The 19,558-nt window shown below is 39.2% G+C and overlaps 2 protein-coding genes and 1 non-coding gene across 5 annotated transcripts; 2 read left to right on the top strand and 1 right to left on the bottom strand.

The window, feature by feature from the left end:
- Nucleotides 1-611: 611 nt before the first annotated feature.
- On the top strand, nucleotides 612-6,112 carry LOC110904336 (beta-glucosidase BoGH3B). Of its 3 annotated transcripts, none has more exons than XM_022150180.2 (9): nucleotides 612-650; nucleotides 1,317-1,579; nucleotides 1,666-1,870; nucleotides 2,925-3,015; nucleotides 3,102-3,247; nucleotides 4,318-4,561; nucleotides 4,667-4,771; nucleotides 4,848-5,030; nucleotides 5,148-6,109. In XM_022150180.2, the coding sequence occupies exons 2-9, from the start codon at nucleotides 1,351-1,353 to the stop codon at nucleotides 5,832-5,834; spliced, it is 1,890 nt and encodes a 629-aa protein (XP_022005872.1). In that variant the 5' UTR covers nucleotides 612-650; nucleotides 1,317-1,350; the 3' UTR covers nucleotides 5,835-6,109. The 3 variants fall into 3 exon arrangements, with proteins under 3 accessions (XP_022005872.1, XP_035839272.1, XP_035839271.1); XM_035983379.1 differs by lacking the exon at nucleotides 612-650 and adding an exon at nucleotides 708-899; XM_035983378.1 differs by lacking the exon at nucleotides 612-650 and adding an exon at nucleotides 778-809 and having other exon boundaries at nucleotides 5,148-6,112.
- A 580-nt stretch (nucleotides 6,113-6,692) lies between these two features.
- On the top strand, nucleotides 6,693-6,764 carry TRNAE-UUC. The gene has a single exon. It is a non-coding gene; the product is annotated as a tRNA-Glu (tRNA).
- A 166-nt stretch (nucleotides 6,765-6,930) lies between these two features.
- LOC110904337 (probable glycosyltransferase At5g03795) lies at nucleotides 6,931-10,023 on the bottom strand. Its single transcript, XM_022150182.2, has 3 exons — nucleotides 9,440-10,023; nucleotides 7,886-8,453; nucleotides 6,931-7,450 (listed from the first exon to the last, which is right to left on the bottom strand). Exons 1-3 carry the CDS (start codon nucleotides 9,789-9,791, stop codon nucleotides 6,958-6,960), a joined length of 1,413 nt encoding a protein of 470 aa, XP_022005874.1. The 5' UTR covers nucleotides 9,792-10,023; the 3' UTR covers nucleotides 6,931-6,957.
- Between the last annotated feature and the right edge of the window lie 9,535 nt (nucleotides 10,024-19,558).

Here is a 19,558-nt window from a genome sequence, read left to right as displayed (position 1 = left end):
ATTAGCGGGATAGTTAACACATCTACTTGATAAAAAAAATATTAATTAACTGTTACATTGTAAAAAATAAATAAAGAAAAATATTTTATTTACGTTAAACTGTAAATTTTATTTATCTTATTTTAATTGAGGGAATAAATGTCGTGTAACTCAGACCTTAAAACTTGATTTAAAAAAAAAAGTTAACAACAAATTGAGTGACTAAAAAAACTGAACTTGATTTATAAAAAAAATAGGCTTTTTGTTAAGATTCTTAATGAAAATAAGTTAGGTAAGAGACATAATTCGATGATTAAATTAATAGTTATTCAAAGAATTTGAATTATCCAATGAAGTTAGGAGTGATGAACAATAAATCTTCAGAAACACTATTTTGATAAATATTTTTAAAACAACACCATTTTGGTAAATATTTTATCCACGAACACCATTATGGAAAAAATCTCTTATAAATCCAATAATAATAACTAGATTGAAACAAGTGGGTTCCCATGACTGGTGTGGTTAAGTTGGGCTTGGGAGAAGGACCGTAATTTTAATTTGATTGGTTTTCAAGTTACCCAATACCCAGCAAATAAAAAAAAATGAACTCAGCTTTCTATAAATATCCATACGGTGAACAATACACTCACTCTCTCTCTCTCTCTCCTGTAAGTACATTTCTTCTAGCTTATGTAGATTTATGCTAGAACTACTGAAATCTTTTTACTCAAAAAAATGTGTTAATGGTGTTTTGTTTCTTGATCTACATTTACAGCCTTTTAACTTTCTTTGTTTCTTGATCATCATGTCATGGCTACTCTACTGAAGTGTGTATCATCTGCACGTTCATTCCATTTCTTTCACTGCTCATTTCATCTGGGAATCAGCTCAAAGTTCCCATAAAGCTTTCAACTTTAGTAAAAGATTCATGTGAACATGTTTGCTAAATGTTGTAGTTTTCATATGAAATCTGATAATTTATTTTTTTATCTGTGTACTCTGCTTTGAAACTTGCAATGTTATTCGTATCTGATTTTGTTCAGATTCAAAATAAAAAACTTTACCTTTGTTCTCTGTTCCTCTTTTTTGCTGTAATAATATTATATGTTTTATATGTTATATTATAAAGTACCTTTTACAAGCTTAGTACCGTTTTAATTCATTAACTTTGTTCAATTTGAAATTTTAAATTAACTTGTTTGACACAAGAAAAAAATGGGACCAAATCTTGAGACAAACATTACACCTCTGATTTTTATTTATTTTGAAAATTAAATTCTTCACCTAACTGTGTGCCTTGTTTAACACATATCATTTCTCTGTTTATACTGTAGAATTATTGTCACTGGAACCCCATTCCAATTAGCAATGGGGGTCAAGAACATGGGTAAAGCTTCAGTTTTGTTGATTATGGTGATATGCTGCTGGATCTCCATGGCTGAAGCAGAGTACTTTAAATACAAAGACCCAAAAAAACCAATTGGTGTTAGGATCAAAGATTTGATGAAAAGAATGACTTTAGAAGAAAAGATTGGGCAAATGACACAAATTGATAAAAAAGTTGCATCCAATGAGGTCATCAACAAGTACTTCATTGGTACATGATTCAGTCAAGCTCTCAAAGCATTGATCTTTTTTGTTTTTTATTGTGTTTGGATGTTTCTTGAACATGTGTGTTTGCAGGGAGTGTGTTGAGTGGAGGAGGGAGTGTTCCAGCCAAACAGGCATCCCCAAAAACATGGGTTGACATGGTCAACGATTACCAAAAGGGGTCGTTATCGACCCGATTGGGGATACCGTTGATTTATGGGATTGATGCTGTTCATGGTCATAACAATGTTTACAAAGCTACAATCTTTCCTCACAATGTTGGTCTTGGAGTTACCAGGCAAGCTCTATAATCTATAGCATCTTACTTTTAAGTTTTATCTTTCAAAACTGGTAGGATCGGTTTTACTATTCCAGATGGGGCTGCGACACAGCTTGTTGCCTGTTTACGCGACTTTATTGTAAGCAATCGCTATGATCGCTATAGCGCGCTACGTAGCGTATAGGTATACTGTCGCTATTAGGGTTGTAGCGATGGATAGCAAGAATAGCGACACTTTATTTTTTTTATTTTTTAATATAAATAACAATTAAATATAGCTATAAATTAGTTGGATTTTAAGTTTTTATTAAATATATATGTAAAATAGTATACATACCAGGGTATTTTGATATAATATACATATAAATTTTTCAAAAAAAAATTTCTAGTGTATCGCTATATTTATAAAATAGTCGTCCGCTATTTATCGTTATTCGCTATGTAGCATATAGATACCTCATCACTATTGGTCGCTATTAGCCATTAACAACTATGTGTACAACTTTCACTGCTTAAATTACAAGTCACTGTAGTCTATACTTATGGGCATGTCCTTTTTGCTATGGGTATCATGTTAGCATTCACATCCATTCCATTATATTATGTGTGTGGAGTTTTTATAATGTAAAGAGTATAAAAAGTGGTTGTGAGTGGAAGAGAGAGAAAATGTTACTGTTCATCTGTATATTTGGGGGGACACTGTTCACGCCCTATAATTTTTTAATATATTTTGAAAGTGGTTGTGAGTAGAGGAGAGAGAAAATGTAATGATAAAGGTATAAAAAATATTATTTAATTGAAAAGGAGAGAGAAAGTGTAGTGTTTTTTAGTGTAATTTAGAGTGAAAATATGGTGGAATGGATGTGAATGCTCTTACCTTTTTCCTTATGCAAAACACTTTTATAAAGGCATGCTATGGGTTCTTGTACTGTACAAGCATTGATAGCATATGGGACATAAAGATTGTAGATAGGACTCTGATAACATATTTAAATGTTATCCCATTATGACACCCCATCTGCAGCAAGCTTGAATTGTGTGCAGTCATGTTAATATGCTAAAATCTAAACAGGGACCCAGTTCTGGTCAAGAAGATTGGAGCTGCAACTGCACGTGAAGTTAGAGCCACTGGGATACAATATGCTTTTGCACCTTGTATTGCAGTAAGTTAAAAAAAATTACTGCACATTTTTACTGCCATTATATTAAAGATGCAATCTTTTTGATTGTGTTAATTTTTGCTAAACAGGTTTGTAGAGATCCGAGATGGGGCCGTTGCTATGAGAGTTACAGTGAAGATCCGAAGATTGTTAAGCTAATGACTGAGATTATTCCCGGTTTACAAGGAGAGATCCCTGCTGGTTCAAGAAAGGGTGTTCCTTTTGTCGGTGGACCGTAAGTTAATTTATACGTTTTCCCTACGTGTTTATATGGATTAGGTGTGTGAGGTTTGGCACAACACGAATCTAACATGAAATTCGTGGGTCTGGGTTTAGGCTAAATGGGTTCTAGTCATATTATGAATATTACCGTACGCATTAATAATTGAAAAATTGTCGAATGTGGAGTCTTTTAGATCTATAACTTAAGGTCCTGTACCTATCCATTTCACACACAATTGAAAAAATATCTTTTTTGGTCCCATTTATGTAACTTTTTTTTTTTTTTGGTTTATTAAATAAATGAGAATCAAAGTAGGAATTCACAAATGGAAAATGGTACAAATGAATTGAACCTGGTAATTTAAAAAAGAAAGAACCTTATAAGTGAAAGATGGCTCACAAGTGTGAAAAGACATACATATGAGTAACACTTTTGGTCACATAAAGTGGCAATGACTTTTTTCTTGTTTGTGTAATATTCCCTCTATCCAAAAAGTGTCACACTTTATGTTTTGTTTGTCAAAATCTTATCTATTATTTTTCTTTATAATATTCATTGGCAAGTTTACGTTTGATCTGTCAACTCCTTTAAAGGTGTCGGCGAGGTTGATTATGGTTTATACTTTACAATTTTCCCAACTTTGCCTGTTAAAGGGCATTTTAGGTATATGTCGATATTTTTAGACGAAGGGAATATAATCTTTTCTTTTAGAAGAAGGGAATATAATCTTTTCTTTCTCTTTCTTTAAGCATATCTTGCTAGACTTTGTCATGATAGATAAGTTTGACTTTTCTTAGTCCACAGTCCATATTTTGCCTCAAGGGATAACTCTAGATCTTAACTGATGTGGACAATGTGTTACATTTGCTTGAATCTTAAAAATGGAACAAGAAAAATTAAGATGTACTTGTTGGCCATATTGTCATGCTTACCCGTTGCTGATCTATGAAACATGAATGATACCGAACACACCCTTTGTATGAGATAATCTAACGCTTTAGGAAAGTTGCAAATCCGTAACATAGTATATCAACATAGATCTCGATTCTTACATGATGCACACCGATTCCATATTTGTACAGAGATAAAGTAGCAGCATGTGCTAAGCATTATTTGGGAGATGGTGGGACCCACCTGGGCACAAACGAAGGCAACACGATAGTAGACGCCAAAGAGTTCTTCAGTATACACATGCCGGCATACTATGATGCCGTCATCAAGGGTGTGGCTACTATTATGACCTCGTATTCCAGCTGGAACGGGGTCAAAATGCACGCCAACCGTTTTCTCGTCACTGATTTCCTCAAAAACAGGCTCAAGTTCAAGGTAGAAATCCGCTTTTCAGTTTCATTGAGTGCTCTACTGCTCTCTTAAACATAACAAGCACCTAACGAAGTTTTTGTTTGACTTTGACTTTGAATTTGACTTCAGGGGTTTGTTATATCGGATTGGCAAGGGATTGACAGGATCACTACTCCTGAACATACTAATTATACGTATTCGATCATAGCTGGGATGAATGCTGGCATTGATATGGTATATTTGTTTTTTCATTGTTCTTGATTCCATACAAATTACGAGAACTAAAGTGTCGTGTCACATGTGTGCGCAGTTCATGGTCCCATACAACTACACGGAGTTCATCGATGGTTTAACTTATCTAGTCAAGAACCGGTTCATACCAACGAGCCGTGTAGACGATGCGGTTAAGAGGATTCTAAGGGTCAAGTTCTCCATGGGCCTGTTTGAGAAACCGTTGGCTGATTACAGCATGGCTAAGTACCTTGGAAGCCAGGTAAACCAACTCGTTTAACCTTTTTTATGATAGAATCTATAGGGTGATGAGGCTTGATTACTATTAGGGAACATTTTCACTTATCTTTATTTAATTTATGAATTCAAATATGAACAGGAACACAGAGATCTGGCAAGGGAAGCTGTGAGGAAAACGCTTGTATTATTGAAAAACGGTAAATCTTTAAAGACGCCACTGTTACCACTTCCTAAGCAGGCGTCGAAGATACTGGTTGCAGGATCTCATGCTGATAATATCGGCTATCAATGTGGTGGATGGACAATCGAGTGGCAAGGGCTTTCAGGAGATATTACTGATGGTACAACAATCTTATCTGCTGTGAAAAAAACCGTTGGCCCAAAAACTCAAGTGGTCTACAATGAGAACCCGAGCGATAGTTTTGTCAAGTCTAACAAATTCGACTACGCGATTGTCGTGGTGGGTGAGCACCCGTACGCCGAGACATTTGGAGACAGCAAGAATCTGACAATCCCAGAGCCTGGACCAAGCACGATCAACAACGTCTGCGGCTCAGTGAAATGTGTGGTGGTCGTGATCAGTGGCCGGCCTGTAGTGATTCAACCTTATCTTAAAACCATAGATGCCCTTGTGGCTGCTTGGCTTCCGGGATCCGAGGGTCAAGGTGTCACGGATGTCCTCTTTGGTGACTATGGGTTTACGGGTAAGCTTGCGCGTACTTGGTTCAAGTCTGTTAATCAGCTCCCGATGAATGTTGGAGACGCACATTATGATCCGTTGTACCCGTTTGGGTTCGGGCTCACAACTAAGCCTAGGAAGAATTAGTGAAGCTGATGAGTGTGTTGGATGTTGGGTATTTTTTTGTGGGAATTTGATCTTCGCACATGAGTTTTCAGCAACAACTCTTGTCTTAATGTTGTATGAATAAGTAATTAAATCAGTAGTTTTCCATGGCAATTATTGTTGATGAGAACTTATCCACAAGGCCCAGTCCAAAAGGTGCAATAGAATTTATCAAAGGCCTGAAGAATATTTGCCATATAGTTCTCTTGTTTTTAATGGCATAAAAACTAAAAAGAGCTGTTTAGCTGATTATCACTTCACTTGTGTTGTTATATGCAACGTTTTTTTATAAATATTTAGATTATATATTACTTCTATAATCATTCGTTATAGCAAGATATACGTGGGATAAATTTTGGGGTGTTCATAGAAAGTTAGAACTGATCTAACCGTTCAAACCAAAGCAAAACGACTGGTTTGACTGGACTTAAATATGTATGGTTCGGTTTTACAGTTTCGCTTATGGTTTGGAACTTCATGCTAGGCACGTTTATTATATTTGCCATGTGTATTACATTCATCAATCACCACTGTACAATAATAAAAACCACAAATGTTTCAAAACTAGCTAGTCTGGCAAACACAATCAACCTGGTTGGTTTGGCTATCTGTTTTCTGAAACTGTAGTTACCAGTTTGGTTCAGAATTTTTATTAAATCTACTCGAAGCGGACTATGAACACAAACCATCATTTTTTACCTTTTTTTTATTAGACTCTACTTTAGGTGTAAATAAGTAATCCATTTTGTTCAAATGTAACTAACAATTAAGATTCCTTATGACAAAAAACCCGAGTTAATATACGTTTATAAGTATAAAAAATACCATCATAAACATAATTCCATTGTCGTCCAGCGGTTAGGATATCTGGCTTTCACCCAGGAGACCCGGGTTCGATTCCCGGCAATGGAATCTTTTTTGCATTTATTGTCATTTTTTTTTCATTAGTATCTGTTCATAATATTGTTAGTTTGTTACTTTCTTATTCATATTTTCATACTTAAATCATGAATTTGTTCTTATGTGTAACACTGGATGTTCTTGGAACCTTATGATGGTGGTTTACTTGCAACAGAAGTCGATTATAATATCTAACAAGTAATCATTAATTAAATGAATGAATCCTTACAGAACTTCTTCTGAGCCATAACTCATACAGTACCATATAAAACGTATCAAAATCTACAGGAATTTGATGCCATTCAAAATGCTTTTGCACCTGCAACACATTCTTCTGCATCTTCAAGTACTCATCAGACTCAACAATCTTGTTAAGTATTGTCTTCAAGAACGCAATATCTTGTGTTGAAACAACAACCGAGAAGCTATTCCAATTCAAGACATCCCCAAATGGCAGATCATAATGGTCAGCCAAAACAACAGGAACACAACCATAGTAGATTGCATCACCTATACGAGCCGTGTTTACTTCAAACCCTTTTGCATGGATGCAAAACTTGCTTCCAAGAAGTGACTCTGAGTAAGGGGTCTTCAGGCGCTTTTGGTGAACAGCAATCTCGGAATCATTAATCCATGTCTGAACCAAAGATTCGCGCACCCGCGAGTTCATTGCTCCTGCATAAAATGCAAGCATTTCCCTGCAACATGCATGTAAAAAGTAAAAAACTATGAATATCATATAATCCCTTCTATAAGGCAAAACTAAACAAGTCGAAAGCAATGTTTTCAGAACCAGATCAGACACCGAATCGACCGCTTTAGTGATTCACTAGTCAGACTGGATTTAGAAGTAGGTGACGTCATGTATATATTATAAAAGTTAAAACTATATGCACATATCTTTTACAAAAATATATATGAAAATAATTTTTGTTTTGGTGTGAATTTGCAAATCTAGTAAAATATGAAGACTTAAATAAATAAAATATGGAGTTTGAAGCACTAAATGAATAAGATAATTGAGGTTTTGAAGGAAAATATATTCTACCAAAAAAAAAAATTAAAATTCGCTCTAACCGACAGTTCGGTCTGGTTTTGAAAACGATGCTCAAAAGTTGTGTAAGCTAGATAACCTTTTAGACGGATGACGGGTGGGGCGGACCCCGGGCCTTGGCCATATTTGTGGTATTGATGCATCTTTATGTGCGGTGTACCCTTGCAAGAAATAACTTGAAGAACAAACAACTTGAATTGCATTGAGACTAACTTCGGGTGCTTTCTCCATCGCAGTCCTCCCAATAGAATGACACGCGACATAAAAATGATCAGCACCACCTGTGCGGTTCCAAAACGGGTATTTGTGACTTATGTTAAAGATGTAGTCTTTGATGAAGGTTTTAATGCCACCTACTCCGATTCTCTTATCATGTCTCATACTTGCAATGGAAAATGGCAAGAAAAAGAGGTCTGCATCAGATGGATCTTGTGTGACAAAATGGCTCATTGAGAGTGCAATTTTGAAGTAGCTTTCACTGGCATAGTTGCCTCCTGGTGAACCGTGGTTGTCAGGCAAGAAAATGTTGGCAAACGGGTCGGTTGTCTCGTGCGGGTAAACGTATATTTTCATGGTTTTGTTCATTTGATTGTAGTTTTCCAGGAAAATGTCTTTTTCATGGTATACTTCTTTGACATTCAAAGGTTCTGAAAATAAAGTAAGTGACAAGAAGAAATCACAAAGTTAGAAAGAGTTCAACAAATTTAGGACCATATTGTAGACCCTTCAAGCCCAAGTAATGGTCAAAATTTGGATGCTGATAAGGGGCATATAAGCACTATTCTCACAAGTAATTGTCTTGAAAGTGACTTGATATAATGGAAGGAGACTCTACACATGACATGAACTTTATTAGAAAGCAAAAGTTTTCAATTGAAATGGTTGTTAATGACATTTAATCATTACTTTTAAAACCGGACCCGCTTGTTGTATGTAGAACCGGCTACCTAACCAGTCCGGTTGATTCCATTTGGACTAGCCACCGAACAGGATTGGATTTAAAAAAAAAAAACATTATATTTTTTAATAAACGGTCAGGTTACGAAAATATTGCACTTAATCTTCTTATGAGCATCCAAATGGGCATTTCTATGTTTGTGTTTCTGTTATAGGGACCTATCATTTATATATATAACAAGTATGATTCTTTTCTTGTATCAAGTTAGAGCATATACGGCAATGGTAATATCCTCTTATATAATGGTAAATTTACGTGTGCTATACATCCCACAAAACAAGCTAGTAAACTTAGAAAATTATGGTTGTAAAACAGAATACGTATATATTTTTCAATTTAGATAGATTCCATAAAATAGGTCGATTATACATTATATAGTTGCATATAATAAGTTTATATTAAAAAGGGTTACTTTAAGTATTACGGTTATTTAATATATACTGGCCATCAAAACCATAGGCGCCCTTGTTGAAACATGGCCTCAACCGATTTAACTGTCTATGTTCAGTCAAAATTGATGCTCTAGAACATAATTTAAAATCAATATTTTTCTCGATATATAATAATTTTAAACGCTAACTTAATTGACTAAACAAAATAATTAATTAATTAAATAAACATGTGGGCATCGGTGAATTTGTCAAAATTGTCATAGTATCATACTATTATTATTACCTTTTGAGAGTTGACCACCCTCATGACTTGTATTCGCCGTGGGCATTTCTCCATCTTCATGCGCCACTCCAGACTCATCATCGACTGTGGATTTCGACAACGGCTTTTCGTCGTGCAATACCCGAACAACATCGTTATACCGACTAAGGATTGAGATGGAAGGAGTAAAGATTTCCGAAGATTGATCATGATCAAATGGTGGTTTTAAGTCAAAGTGATGAGCATCATGCAGGTTATCATGCTTCATCAGTAACTCTGAGGTTGAAGAAATAGATGTCACAAAAAAGAAGACCATTCTTAAAATAATCAAGGAGGCTGATACCATGAAGAACAAGCCTTTGAATGAAGCCATTTGAGCCTTTGAATTGAACTTAGATTATTGAATATATATATATAGAGAGAGAATATATATATTTCTGACTTGTGAAGCAAAATTGGTTTGGAGTTTGTAGGAAATATGGGAATGTATATTTCACACACTAGCACCAAGAACACGCACTAACTAACGCATACACCAATATGGATGTTGGGTTTTTATGAGATTATGGTTGTATATTTTCTACATACAGAAAACATAGAGAACACACGCTACCAACATATAAAAGAACACACGCTACCAATATATAAGGTATTGATGAGGAGGTAAGTAGATTCTTGAAGGAATATGGTGGTATACATATACATTATATTAAACACACTAATAATAATTAATCAAACAACAGCCAAACAGTAATAGAGGAGGTGTAGAGTTGTGACCAAGTGGGTGGGGGACTGGGGGCTGCTAGGTAGAGTTTGTAGAATATGCCAAAATGTTGTGAGCGAGGGATACTTAGACCAGCGAATAATTCAAAAAATTATTAGATTCCAGAAGCCAAAAAAGTTGACAAAATGGCTGAATATTAAATACAAGGTTCGGATCTAATACTTTTAAATCAAATTTATTTTATTAAAAGTTGGTGTCAATTTAATAAGCTGGATTGACAAGGACATTCTAGTTCTATAAATGTATATATGAAGAAACTAAGATGTGTATATGTAAGGAGAAAACTATATATATAATTTTAAGAGTTTAATTAATTCAAACTTTTAAATATAGAGTAATGTGTAACTTGTGTCCTTGTGGTTTACACAAATCTGCACGTTGAGGCCCTAAGTTTCTTTCTATTTTCTTTTTTGAGTCCTCGTAATTGCAGATTTTGATCATCTGAGTCTCCAGTCACACTTTCGGTTTGTTGGTTGGGGTATCTCCGTCATTTTCATGTTAATTGTTAGGGGTATTATAGTCTTTTTATATTCGTCTTCAATAACAAACAGAAAACCTTTATCTATTAAAAATACATGTAATAAACTAAATAACCCACTCACTTGTCTTTCTCTGACGTCTTTAGCATTTTATCACCTAAAAACCTAATATAAACTTGTAAAATCCAACTTAAAGGTTTAATGCTTTTAGAATAGTGGTGCAGTGATCCGCTCTTTGATCAAGAAGAATGTTTGCTTATCTCCCCCTTTACGACTTTGGAGGTGAGGAATGTAATTTGGGACTGTAGAGGGGATTGTGTCCCGATCCCCACGAAGATTCATTTCTCTTTTGTTAAGGATTTGTAGGAGCTCTTGGAGGCTGGGTTTTCTAGATGTCAACAAATCTAAAAAAATATGGCCTATAAATAGGGGTGTGGGGTTTTCTTTTTAATCACTCTCCTCCTTGATACTCTAGACTCTTCGCCGTTGCACGTCTTTTTACCCATCAGCTTGATTGGTTGCGTTAGCAGGGTGATTACAAAAGTCTTCACTAATCTCCCTAAATATGTCATCGGTTTTGTTATCTCCGATATGCAATCTGCATTTCGTTCTAATTAGAACATTCTTGTTGAGCATTTAATCATAAATGAGACTTTATCATGGCTAAAGAAATCCAAGTATAATGGTCTCCTTTTTAAAATAGATATCGGAAAGATGTTTGATTCTATCAGCTATAACTTTATTGACTTGGTTTTCTTACAAATGAACCCTTTCCCTTGGAGAGCTTGGATTTACGGTATGTCAGAATCTTTGTGGGCTTTTTGTTCTGGTTAATGGTCCCCTGCTATCGAATTTCACTGTCATCGCGGGGTTAGAGAATGAGACCCGTTATCTCCCTCGTTTTCATCATTACTAAGGAGGTGTTGTCTGGTTTTGTATCTAAGGCGTGTTCTATGTGCATTCTAGAAGGTATCTGTAACACCTCGTGTTTTCGAATGTCAAAGTCAAAGTCAAAGTCCAAGTCAACTTTGACTGGTAATAATTCTTTTTGCTTTTTGTATTATGTGGAGTAAGTGTTGTCTAAATGAAATGACCGAATGTTTAATCAATGCGACCGATTTACGACTGTGAATAGTAGGAAGTAACAATGCGATATAGTTAATCAATCAATAATCAAGCTAATCGACTCATCAATCGAACTCGAGACTCGAACTATGAGAAACTGGTGTGGTAATACTTACGTGTGTGTGTGCCTTATGTGTTACTTGTGCGTGTTTACTTTATGTTTTGTGTGGTATTCAATCAAATCAATCGAAACTCGAACCGAAACTCGAAACTCAATCAAAATCGAAGTCGAACGGTGAATTAAAGATGATTGTATGTTAGATAGTAGTTGGGACTGAAAGTAATTTGACTACGAACTCTATCGTATTCGTATCATCGTCCATCGAAATCGAAATATCGAAAACCGTCACGAAACACTCGAAAAGGGTTGCTGATCGAACAGGAAGCACCCTGATCGAACAGGCCAGCCGATCGAACAGGCTGTTTGATCGAGCAGGCCATTCGATCGGAGGTCCTGTCCAATCGGTTGACACTTTCCTCATTTGGAGCCTATAAATAGCCCTGTCATTGTCACTCTTTCTACTTTTGGAAAGCTCTGGCCGAACCAGCCCTTGTTCTTCACCTTTTCTCTGATTTCTCTCAACTCCGGCAAGTTTTCGTCCTAATTCTTGTACGTTTTTGATCAATGCATGATTCTTCATCTTTCTATCTTTCAAATCTTGAATTCTAACCGTGAAATCCCCAAGATCTAAGTGTTCTTGGGTGATGTCATCATGGTGTTCTTGAAGAACATTATGTTTTGGCCTCATTCATCCGTGAATAGCTTAGATCTGACCGATTTTCACACAAACAAACTAAGATTTGTAAGAATCTTAACATTTTCATGGTAAAAAGGATTGAAAGAAGGATTTCCAACTTTCTTTCAACTCTTTTGCACTCATGACCCTCAAACCGATAGAAACGGAGCTTGAACCAGCTCACTAATCATCCTAACAACCACGTTGTTCAAGGTTCGGATTCTAACTACGAGATTCACCGATTTTCGGGTTAAACATCAAACCGACGTCCCGAGCCGTTCACCGGCCGGACTTGGGTGATTCCTGCCCGGACGGGATAAATGGATAAGGACGAAGGTTCTATTGTTTAAACTCGTTGTCAAAGAATATCGAAATGACGTAAATCGCCAAAATAGCCAAGTCTTATACGAAAGGCCAACCAGGTCAGAATGCTGGCCGAACGGTTAGGCTGTTCGAACGAACAGCCCAACCGATCGGACACACCAGCCGATCGGCTAGCACATGGACCCACACTTTTCAAACTTCATGAAGTATGCTATTGACGAAGTGATGTTCGATCGAATATGCTACTCGATTGGTAAACATTACTCTTCGGATCATGAGATACTATGCTTCAGCACTTAATTAATTTCTAAAACTCGTTCTTAGTATGGGGTGCCACCCGATCGTGCCTGCTACTCGATCGAGCGACATCCAACTGAGGAACCACTATCGAAGTGTATAACCGATCAGTTAAGCCGGCCGATCGAACAGGTCGTTCGATCGATCGAACAGGTCGTTCGATCGATCGAACTGAAAGGTAAGAACACTTCAGTGTTCTCAAATACTACAACGAAAACTTCAAAAGTTCAAACCATCATACACAAACACATCAGAGGAAGAAACAATCCACCCGGATGGTCCAGCCGATCGAGCCTACCGGCCGATCGAACAAGACTGTTCAAACGGACTTTCAAACCAAACGAACAGCCCGTTCGATCGAACCTGCTGTTCGATCGACTAGGTTATTCGATCCATTTACACTTGTTTGCATTTCCGCGTTACTCATCGTTATGCTATCGAACTATCCAGGCTAACCCTACTCTCAGCGCTCCCTTCAATCCATAATCAACCATTGTGAGTATACTCGAATCCCTTTTTGCTTTAGCACTTTTGGGTGTTACATACGTTACTTATCAAAGTCACAATCGAACACACTATTTCAAACTATTTGAACGCTAACCGAATGCATGTATTACGTGATTAAATGTATGCTTGTTGTTATGTTTACACGTGGAATGCTGTCTACCTGCCTTAGCAACGTAGTACTATAGTTTAGACTCAGCACCCGTTCACACGGGGGTTGTTAAGGACAATTACTTGCAAGGATTACGGTGGTAACCCTGTATTGCGAACTGTCTCGGACAGTCAACCCGCAGTCGTTGGTATTGATGGACCCATGTCGATGATTAACATGCATCCTTTCTCTCTGTATTCGTGTTGGTTATGCGTAAACTATTCGAACTCTATATGCTATTATCAAACTTGTATGCTCACCTTTACATTATATGTATTGACTTTATTTTAACGTATGTGACAGGTGTTTAGGATGCTTACTTGCTCTTCCTGCTGTGAAATAGAGGCTAGGAAAGAGTCTAGAAACCAAGACAATTTATATTTATGTACTTAAATCTGAGTTGTCGGAACATGTTTTGTTTGAAGGATATCTATGTCTGTAATAACTAAATTTATCTTATGGGTCACGGTATGGGACGTGATATTTAAACTATTCGGTAATAATAGTTGTTATGGAATTTCTTTGAACAATCTGTTTCGCTCCCCGATGATTCCGCCATCGGTTGGGGTGTGATAGATTGGTATCAGAGCCATAACTATAGGGAATTAGGCAAGACACGACCTAGTCCGGGTCGCTGTCTTAGAGACCTAGACTATAGTTAGGAACCAACAGACCAAGTTTATATGCTCTATTCTGCAATTATTCGCTATCACTGCACTCGAATTTTCAATTAAAGTTAAGCGATTTGGTCAGGATTAGGTGTGAAAACCGCAAATTCCCGACTAAATTGCCTAACTGATATTGATTTTTATCAATTTATCAATGACTTCTCAACGAAAATGAGGAGAATTATGCCGAAACAGGAGTGAAATCCATATTTTGATGAATAATCTCCTCAAGTTTCCTAAAAACAAGGAAGAAATTGCTAAGCCAGGGGTGATACCCTAACCTTGACAATTTGTTCCGAAACTTATTTCATCTCACCAAAGCTCCGACGGATTCCAACGACCTGAACTCACAAGTATGACCTAGGGAATGCGTGTGGGATGCCCAAGAATCGAGGCAGAAGCACGATCCCGAACGTCGAAAGCGACGACAAGTCTACTGCGAATAGTCGATTTGCTTTGGGTAGTCGATGTCTAGTAGCCGCAGACAATCTATCTCTCGATTTTATGTATTCGATTCTGAGAACCGCAACCGCGTACTCTGATAACTCGTTGATTTTATATGTTTATGAGTGCTTTATCTGTTTACATCTCTGGGAGGTTATTCGATTTTGCTGTCATTTAAATCAACACACACGACTCGCATTGCTATTCTATCTCAATTCGATATTCAGTTGCAATCTAGACGATACTATGCTATGCTATGCTATACGACTAAGTTAGGCTATACTTTACGATGCTATTCGATATGTTATACGCGATCGGTGTACGCACGACACGCGAACTTGGAAGGATAGGTTTCTGTTTTCTGACTGCTTCTATGCTTAAATGTGTACGAGTATATGTGCTTCTGTGTTTCTGTGCCCTGATTGCTTATGTGCTTCTGTGTTTACGTGGATTTCGTGTTTTCTTTTGTGCCTATGTGGTTATGTGATTCGTGCCTTGCTCGTGTTCCTGAGCTTTAGTAGTCTAGACGTGTGAGGTGAGATTCGATTTCGTTGTGTTGAGTCCTGTGACGATGTCCGTTGCAGACCATGTCGCCGTCTGGATCCCGACACCACCTGACTCGTCAAGAGAAGAGAGACAAGCGTCTCGCCGCCATCATCGCCAAAAGTGTAGCAAAGGCTGTGAGTAACGTTTATGAAAACGCCAGCAAGTCGTCTGAAGAATCGCGAACAGACGCTCCCAAAGATGCAAACAAGGCTGCTTTCAGTTTCAAGCAATTCAAAGCATGCGGACCCAAAGAGTTCACCGGAGAAGATGGCCCTACTGCCATGTTCCATTGGTTCGACTCAGTCGAAGTCACTCTGCGCCAAAGCGGATGTCCTGAGAATCCCCGCACCCTCAATGCTTCAGGCGTCTTCCAGTCCCGTGCCTTAGACTGGTGGACGGCCGAGCAAAACAAGCGCGGAAATGATGCCGCTTACGAGCTAACATGGGAGGAGTTGAAGGCAATTATGATCGACGAATTCTGTTCTCCTCATGAACGCCAAAAGCTGGAGGACGAGTTTTGGACCATCAAGCAGAAGGATGGAGACAACGCTGCTCTCACTGCTCGCTTCAAGCAGCTTAGCATCATATGTCCCGATCAAGTCAAGACCCCAGATTAAACCATCAACAAGTACATTCGAGCTCTGCCCGATTGTGTAGCCGACTTTGTTCACGCCGCCAAGCCAGCAACGATTGAAGAGACTTACTTACTCGCCGCTGAGGTCAATGACAAGCGAGTGAAGTCTGGCTTTTGGGATAAGCAAACCAAGTCTCTGCACCAAGCCACCGCAACAGCATCCACCGACACCGCCACTGCTCAATCCTCCAAGTCATCAAGAAGAAAGAAGAAGCACAACAACAACAGCTCCAGCAACAAGAGCTGTGTTGCCGCAACGACTGCTGCTCCTCTACAAGCTGTACCAGCTCAGCAGCAACAGCACCACCGCTCAGCTCCAGTGATCAATGCACCGCCAGCAAAGCGTGCATACACAGGCCCTCACCTGCTCTGCCCGACATGCTCGTATCATCATCCAGTGAGTCTAGCCTGTCGTTTTTGCGCTCACTACAACCTTTACGGTCATTTCACTGCGAACTGTCGCTTTGGTCCCCGTCAAGCCCCAGTGCAAGCTACTGTCAACCAAGCTCTGCTCCCCGCCCCTCAAGGCCAACAAGCAGCTCAAGCACCTGCAGTCAATGCTCGAGTCTGCTTTGCATGTGGTGATCCTGACCACTTTGCAAACAGGTGCCCGAACAGGGTGGTTAAGCAAGAGCCCCAGCAGCCCCAGCAGCAACAACAGCAGCCTCAGCAACAGCAGCAAGCAGCCCATGCTCGAACCTTCAACATCGATGCCCGCCAGGCTCAGGCGGATAACAACGTGGTCAATGGTACGTTCCTTGTGAATGGTATTTATGCATCATGTTTGTTTGATACTGGAGCCGATAACTGCTTTGTGTCATTTGAATTCGAGAAGCTCCTTAGTCGTAAGCGCTCTTATCTGTCCTCGTCATTCGAAGTCGAAGTCGCTACTGGAAGAACTGTCGTCGTTAACTCTGTTCTCCGTGATTGTACTCTCGAGCTCAACAATCACATCTTCCCAATCGACCTTATTCCGATGCAACTCGGAAGTTTTGACGTCATAGTAGGCATGGACTTTCTTCGCGAAAACCATGCTGAAGTTGTGTGCTTTGAAAAGATGATTCGATTTTCCCTCGTGAATGGTGATCTTCTATGTGTATACGGTGAAACAGCGTCGAAAGGTCTCAAGCTTATGTCATGTGTTCAAGCCAGCAAGTATCTCCGCAAGGAATACCGAGCCTTCCTGGCCAACATTGTAGTAGCGGAGAAGGAAAAGAAAAAGAAAGCCGAAGTCAAAGATGTTCCAGTGGTCCACGAGTTTCCTCAGGTGTTCCCTGATGAACTTCCTGGACTACCGCCAAGTCGAGATATCGACTTTCGTATTGACCTTATTCCTGGAGCTAACCCTGTTGCCAAAGCCCCGTATCGACTCGCTCCATCCGAAATGCGGGAACCCTCAAACCAACTCCAGGAATTACTCGAAAAAGGCTTTATTCGCCCGAGCACCTCTCCTTGGGGCGCGCCAGTCCTTTTCGTCAAAAAGAAGGATGGATCGTTCATGATGTGCATCGACTATCGGGAGTTGAATAAGCTAACCATTAAGAACCGATACCCTTTGCCTCGAATCGACGACTTATTTGATCAGCTGCAAGGTGCCCAATGTTTCTCGAAGATCGTATGCGTTCAGGCTACCATCAATTGCGGATTCAAGAGGAAGACATCCCCAAAACCGCTTTTCGAACCCGATATGGCCATTATGAATTCGTTGTTATGCCTTTTGGTCTAACTAACGCACCCGCGGTCTTCATGGATCTAATGAATCGCGTGTGTAAGTCCTTCTTAGACCGTTTCGTCATCGTGTTCATCGACGATGTCTTGATCTATTCCAAATCGAAGACCAAACACGCGCAACATCTACGTTTGGTTCTCGAGTTACTTCAGGGGAACCAACTCTATGCCAAGTTCTCCAAGTGTGAATTCTGGTTAGAGGAGGTTCAGTTTTTGGGTCACATTGTGAATAGTCAGGGAATACACGTCGATCCCGCGAAGATTGAAGCCGTCAAAAGTTGGATTACGCCTAAGAACCCGTCTGAAGTTCGTTCTTTTCTCGGACTAGCGGGCTATTATCGAAGATTTATTGAAGGATTCTCCAAGATCGCTGTGCCGCTTACCGTACTTACTCATAAAGACAAGCCTTTTGTGTGGGGAAACGCACAAGAGACTGCCTTTCAAACCCTCAAGCACATGCTGTGCAACGCTCCGATTCTTACACTGCCCGACGGAAGCGACGACTTCGTTGTCTATTGTGATGCTTCCAACCTTGGCCTTGGTTGTATTCTTATGCAACGGGACAAGGTTATAGCTTATGCATCTCGTCAGCTCAAGATCCACGAGAAGAACTATACAACCCATGACCTCGAGCTAGGCGCAATTGTCTTTGCATTAAAGATTTGACGACACTACCTGTACGGTACCAAGTGTACGATCTTCACCGATCACAGGAGTTTACAACATATCTTCAATCAGAGGGAACTTAATATGCGTCAACGCCGATGGGTAGAACTCCTCAATGATTACGACTGTGAGATTCGTTATCACCCAGGCAAGGCGAATGTGGTTGCCGACGCGCTCAGCAGAAAGAGTTATGTGCTCAGTATCCGAAACGTTCAAGCCCGGCATAATCTCGAAGCCCTCATCCGCGAAGCCCATCACGCGTGTTTTAATGAACGCACCTTGAAGAAAGAAAGGATTTATCACGATGGAGCTCAGCTTGTAAGCAAGGCAGATGGGATTTTCTATTATCTGGATCGAATTTGGATTCCTAAACGAACTGATCTGCGAAAGATTATCATGAATGAAGCCCACAAATCCCGATATTCTATTCATCCCGGTGCTGATAAGATGTACCAGGACCTGCGTTATAAGTACTGGTGGCCGGGCATGAAACGGGATATCGCTCTTTATGTTGGAAGTTGCTTAACTTGCGCAAGAGTCAAGGCTGAACATCAAAGACCTTCTGATGTGTGTAAAATGCAACATATAAAACACATCAATTAAGGCATAAAACTAACCCTTTTTAAGTACTAATGTTGGAAAAAGAGTGTTTTTGTCTTCCTTTTGTATTTTCAGGATGAAATGAGCTCAAAATCACAAAAGAAGCAAAAAGACTACTAATTCTACCATAAATACAAGAAAAGGAACAAAATTGGATTGCCCGGACCCTCAACGGCACCTCCCAAGGCAAAGGAGAAGAAACAGAGTCTGAACACGCCCCGTGTCCAGCGAACACGGGGGCGTGCCCAGGAAGCAGCAGAAAAGACAAACCAGTAGAAGCTTCCATTGCCCACCACGGGGCCGTGTCCAGCGAGCACGGGGGCGTGGTGAAAGTACAGCAGGCGCATTAATTGTAATTCGCAATTACAATTAATGAGGAGAGAGAGTGTCAGGCGGGCACGGGGCCGTGTCCAGCGGACACGGGGCCGTGTCCAGCCTTCTGTTCAGCCTATA

This window comes from Helianthus annuus, chromosome 14 (assembly GCF_002127325.2).
Source record: "Helianthus annuus cultivar XRQ/B chromosome 14, HanXRQr2.0-SUNRISE, whole genome shotgun sequence".
Classification (NCBI taxonomy): Eukaryota; Viridiplantae; Streptophyta; class Magnoliopsida; order Asterales; family Asteraceae; genus Helianthus; species Helianthus annuus.
Note: the sequence above shows the minus strand (reverse complement) of the source record. Positions and strands in the feature narration are given on the sequence as shown.

Bases quoted from the DNA above. Each gene is read 5' to 3' on its own strand.
- LOC110904337 (XM_022150182.2), bottom strand. From the start codon at position 9,791: ATGGCTTCATTCAAAGGCTTGTTCTTCATGGTATCAGCCTCCTTGATT. The intron at 8,454-9,439 runs GTAATAATAATA...CTTTATTTTCAG, and splicing joins GGGTGGTCAACTCTCAAAAG to AACCTTTGAATGTCAAAGAA. The intron at 7,451-7,885 runs GTTATCTAGCTT...TGCATGTTGCAG, and splicing joins ACCCGTCATCCGTCTAAAAG to GGAAATGCTTGCATTTTATG.
- LOC110904336 (XM_035983378.1), top strand. The intron at 1,871-2,924 runs GCAAGCTCTATA...AAATCTAAACAG, and splicing joins GTTGGTCTTGGAGTTACCAG to GGACCCAGTTCTGGTCAAGA. The intron at 3,016-3,101 runs GTAAGTTAAAAA...TTTGCTAAACAG, and splicing joins CTTTTGCACCTTGTATTGCA to GTTTGTAGAGATCCGAGATG.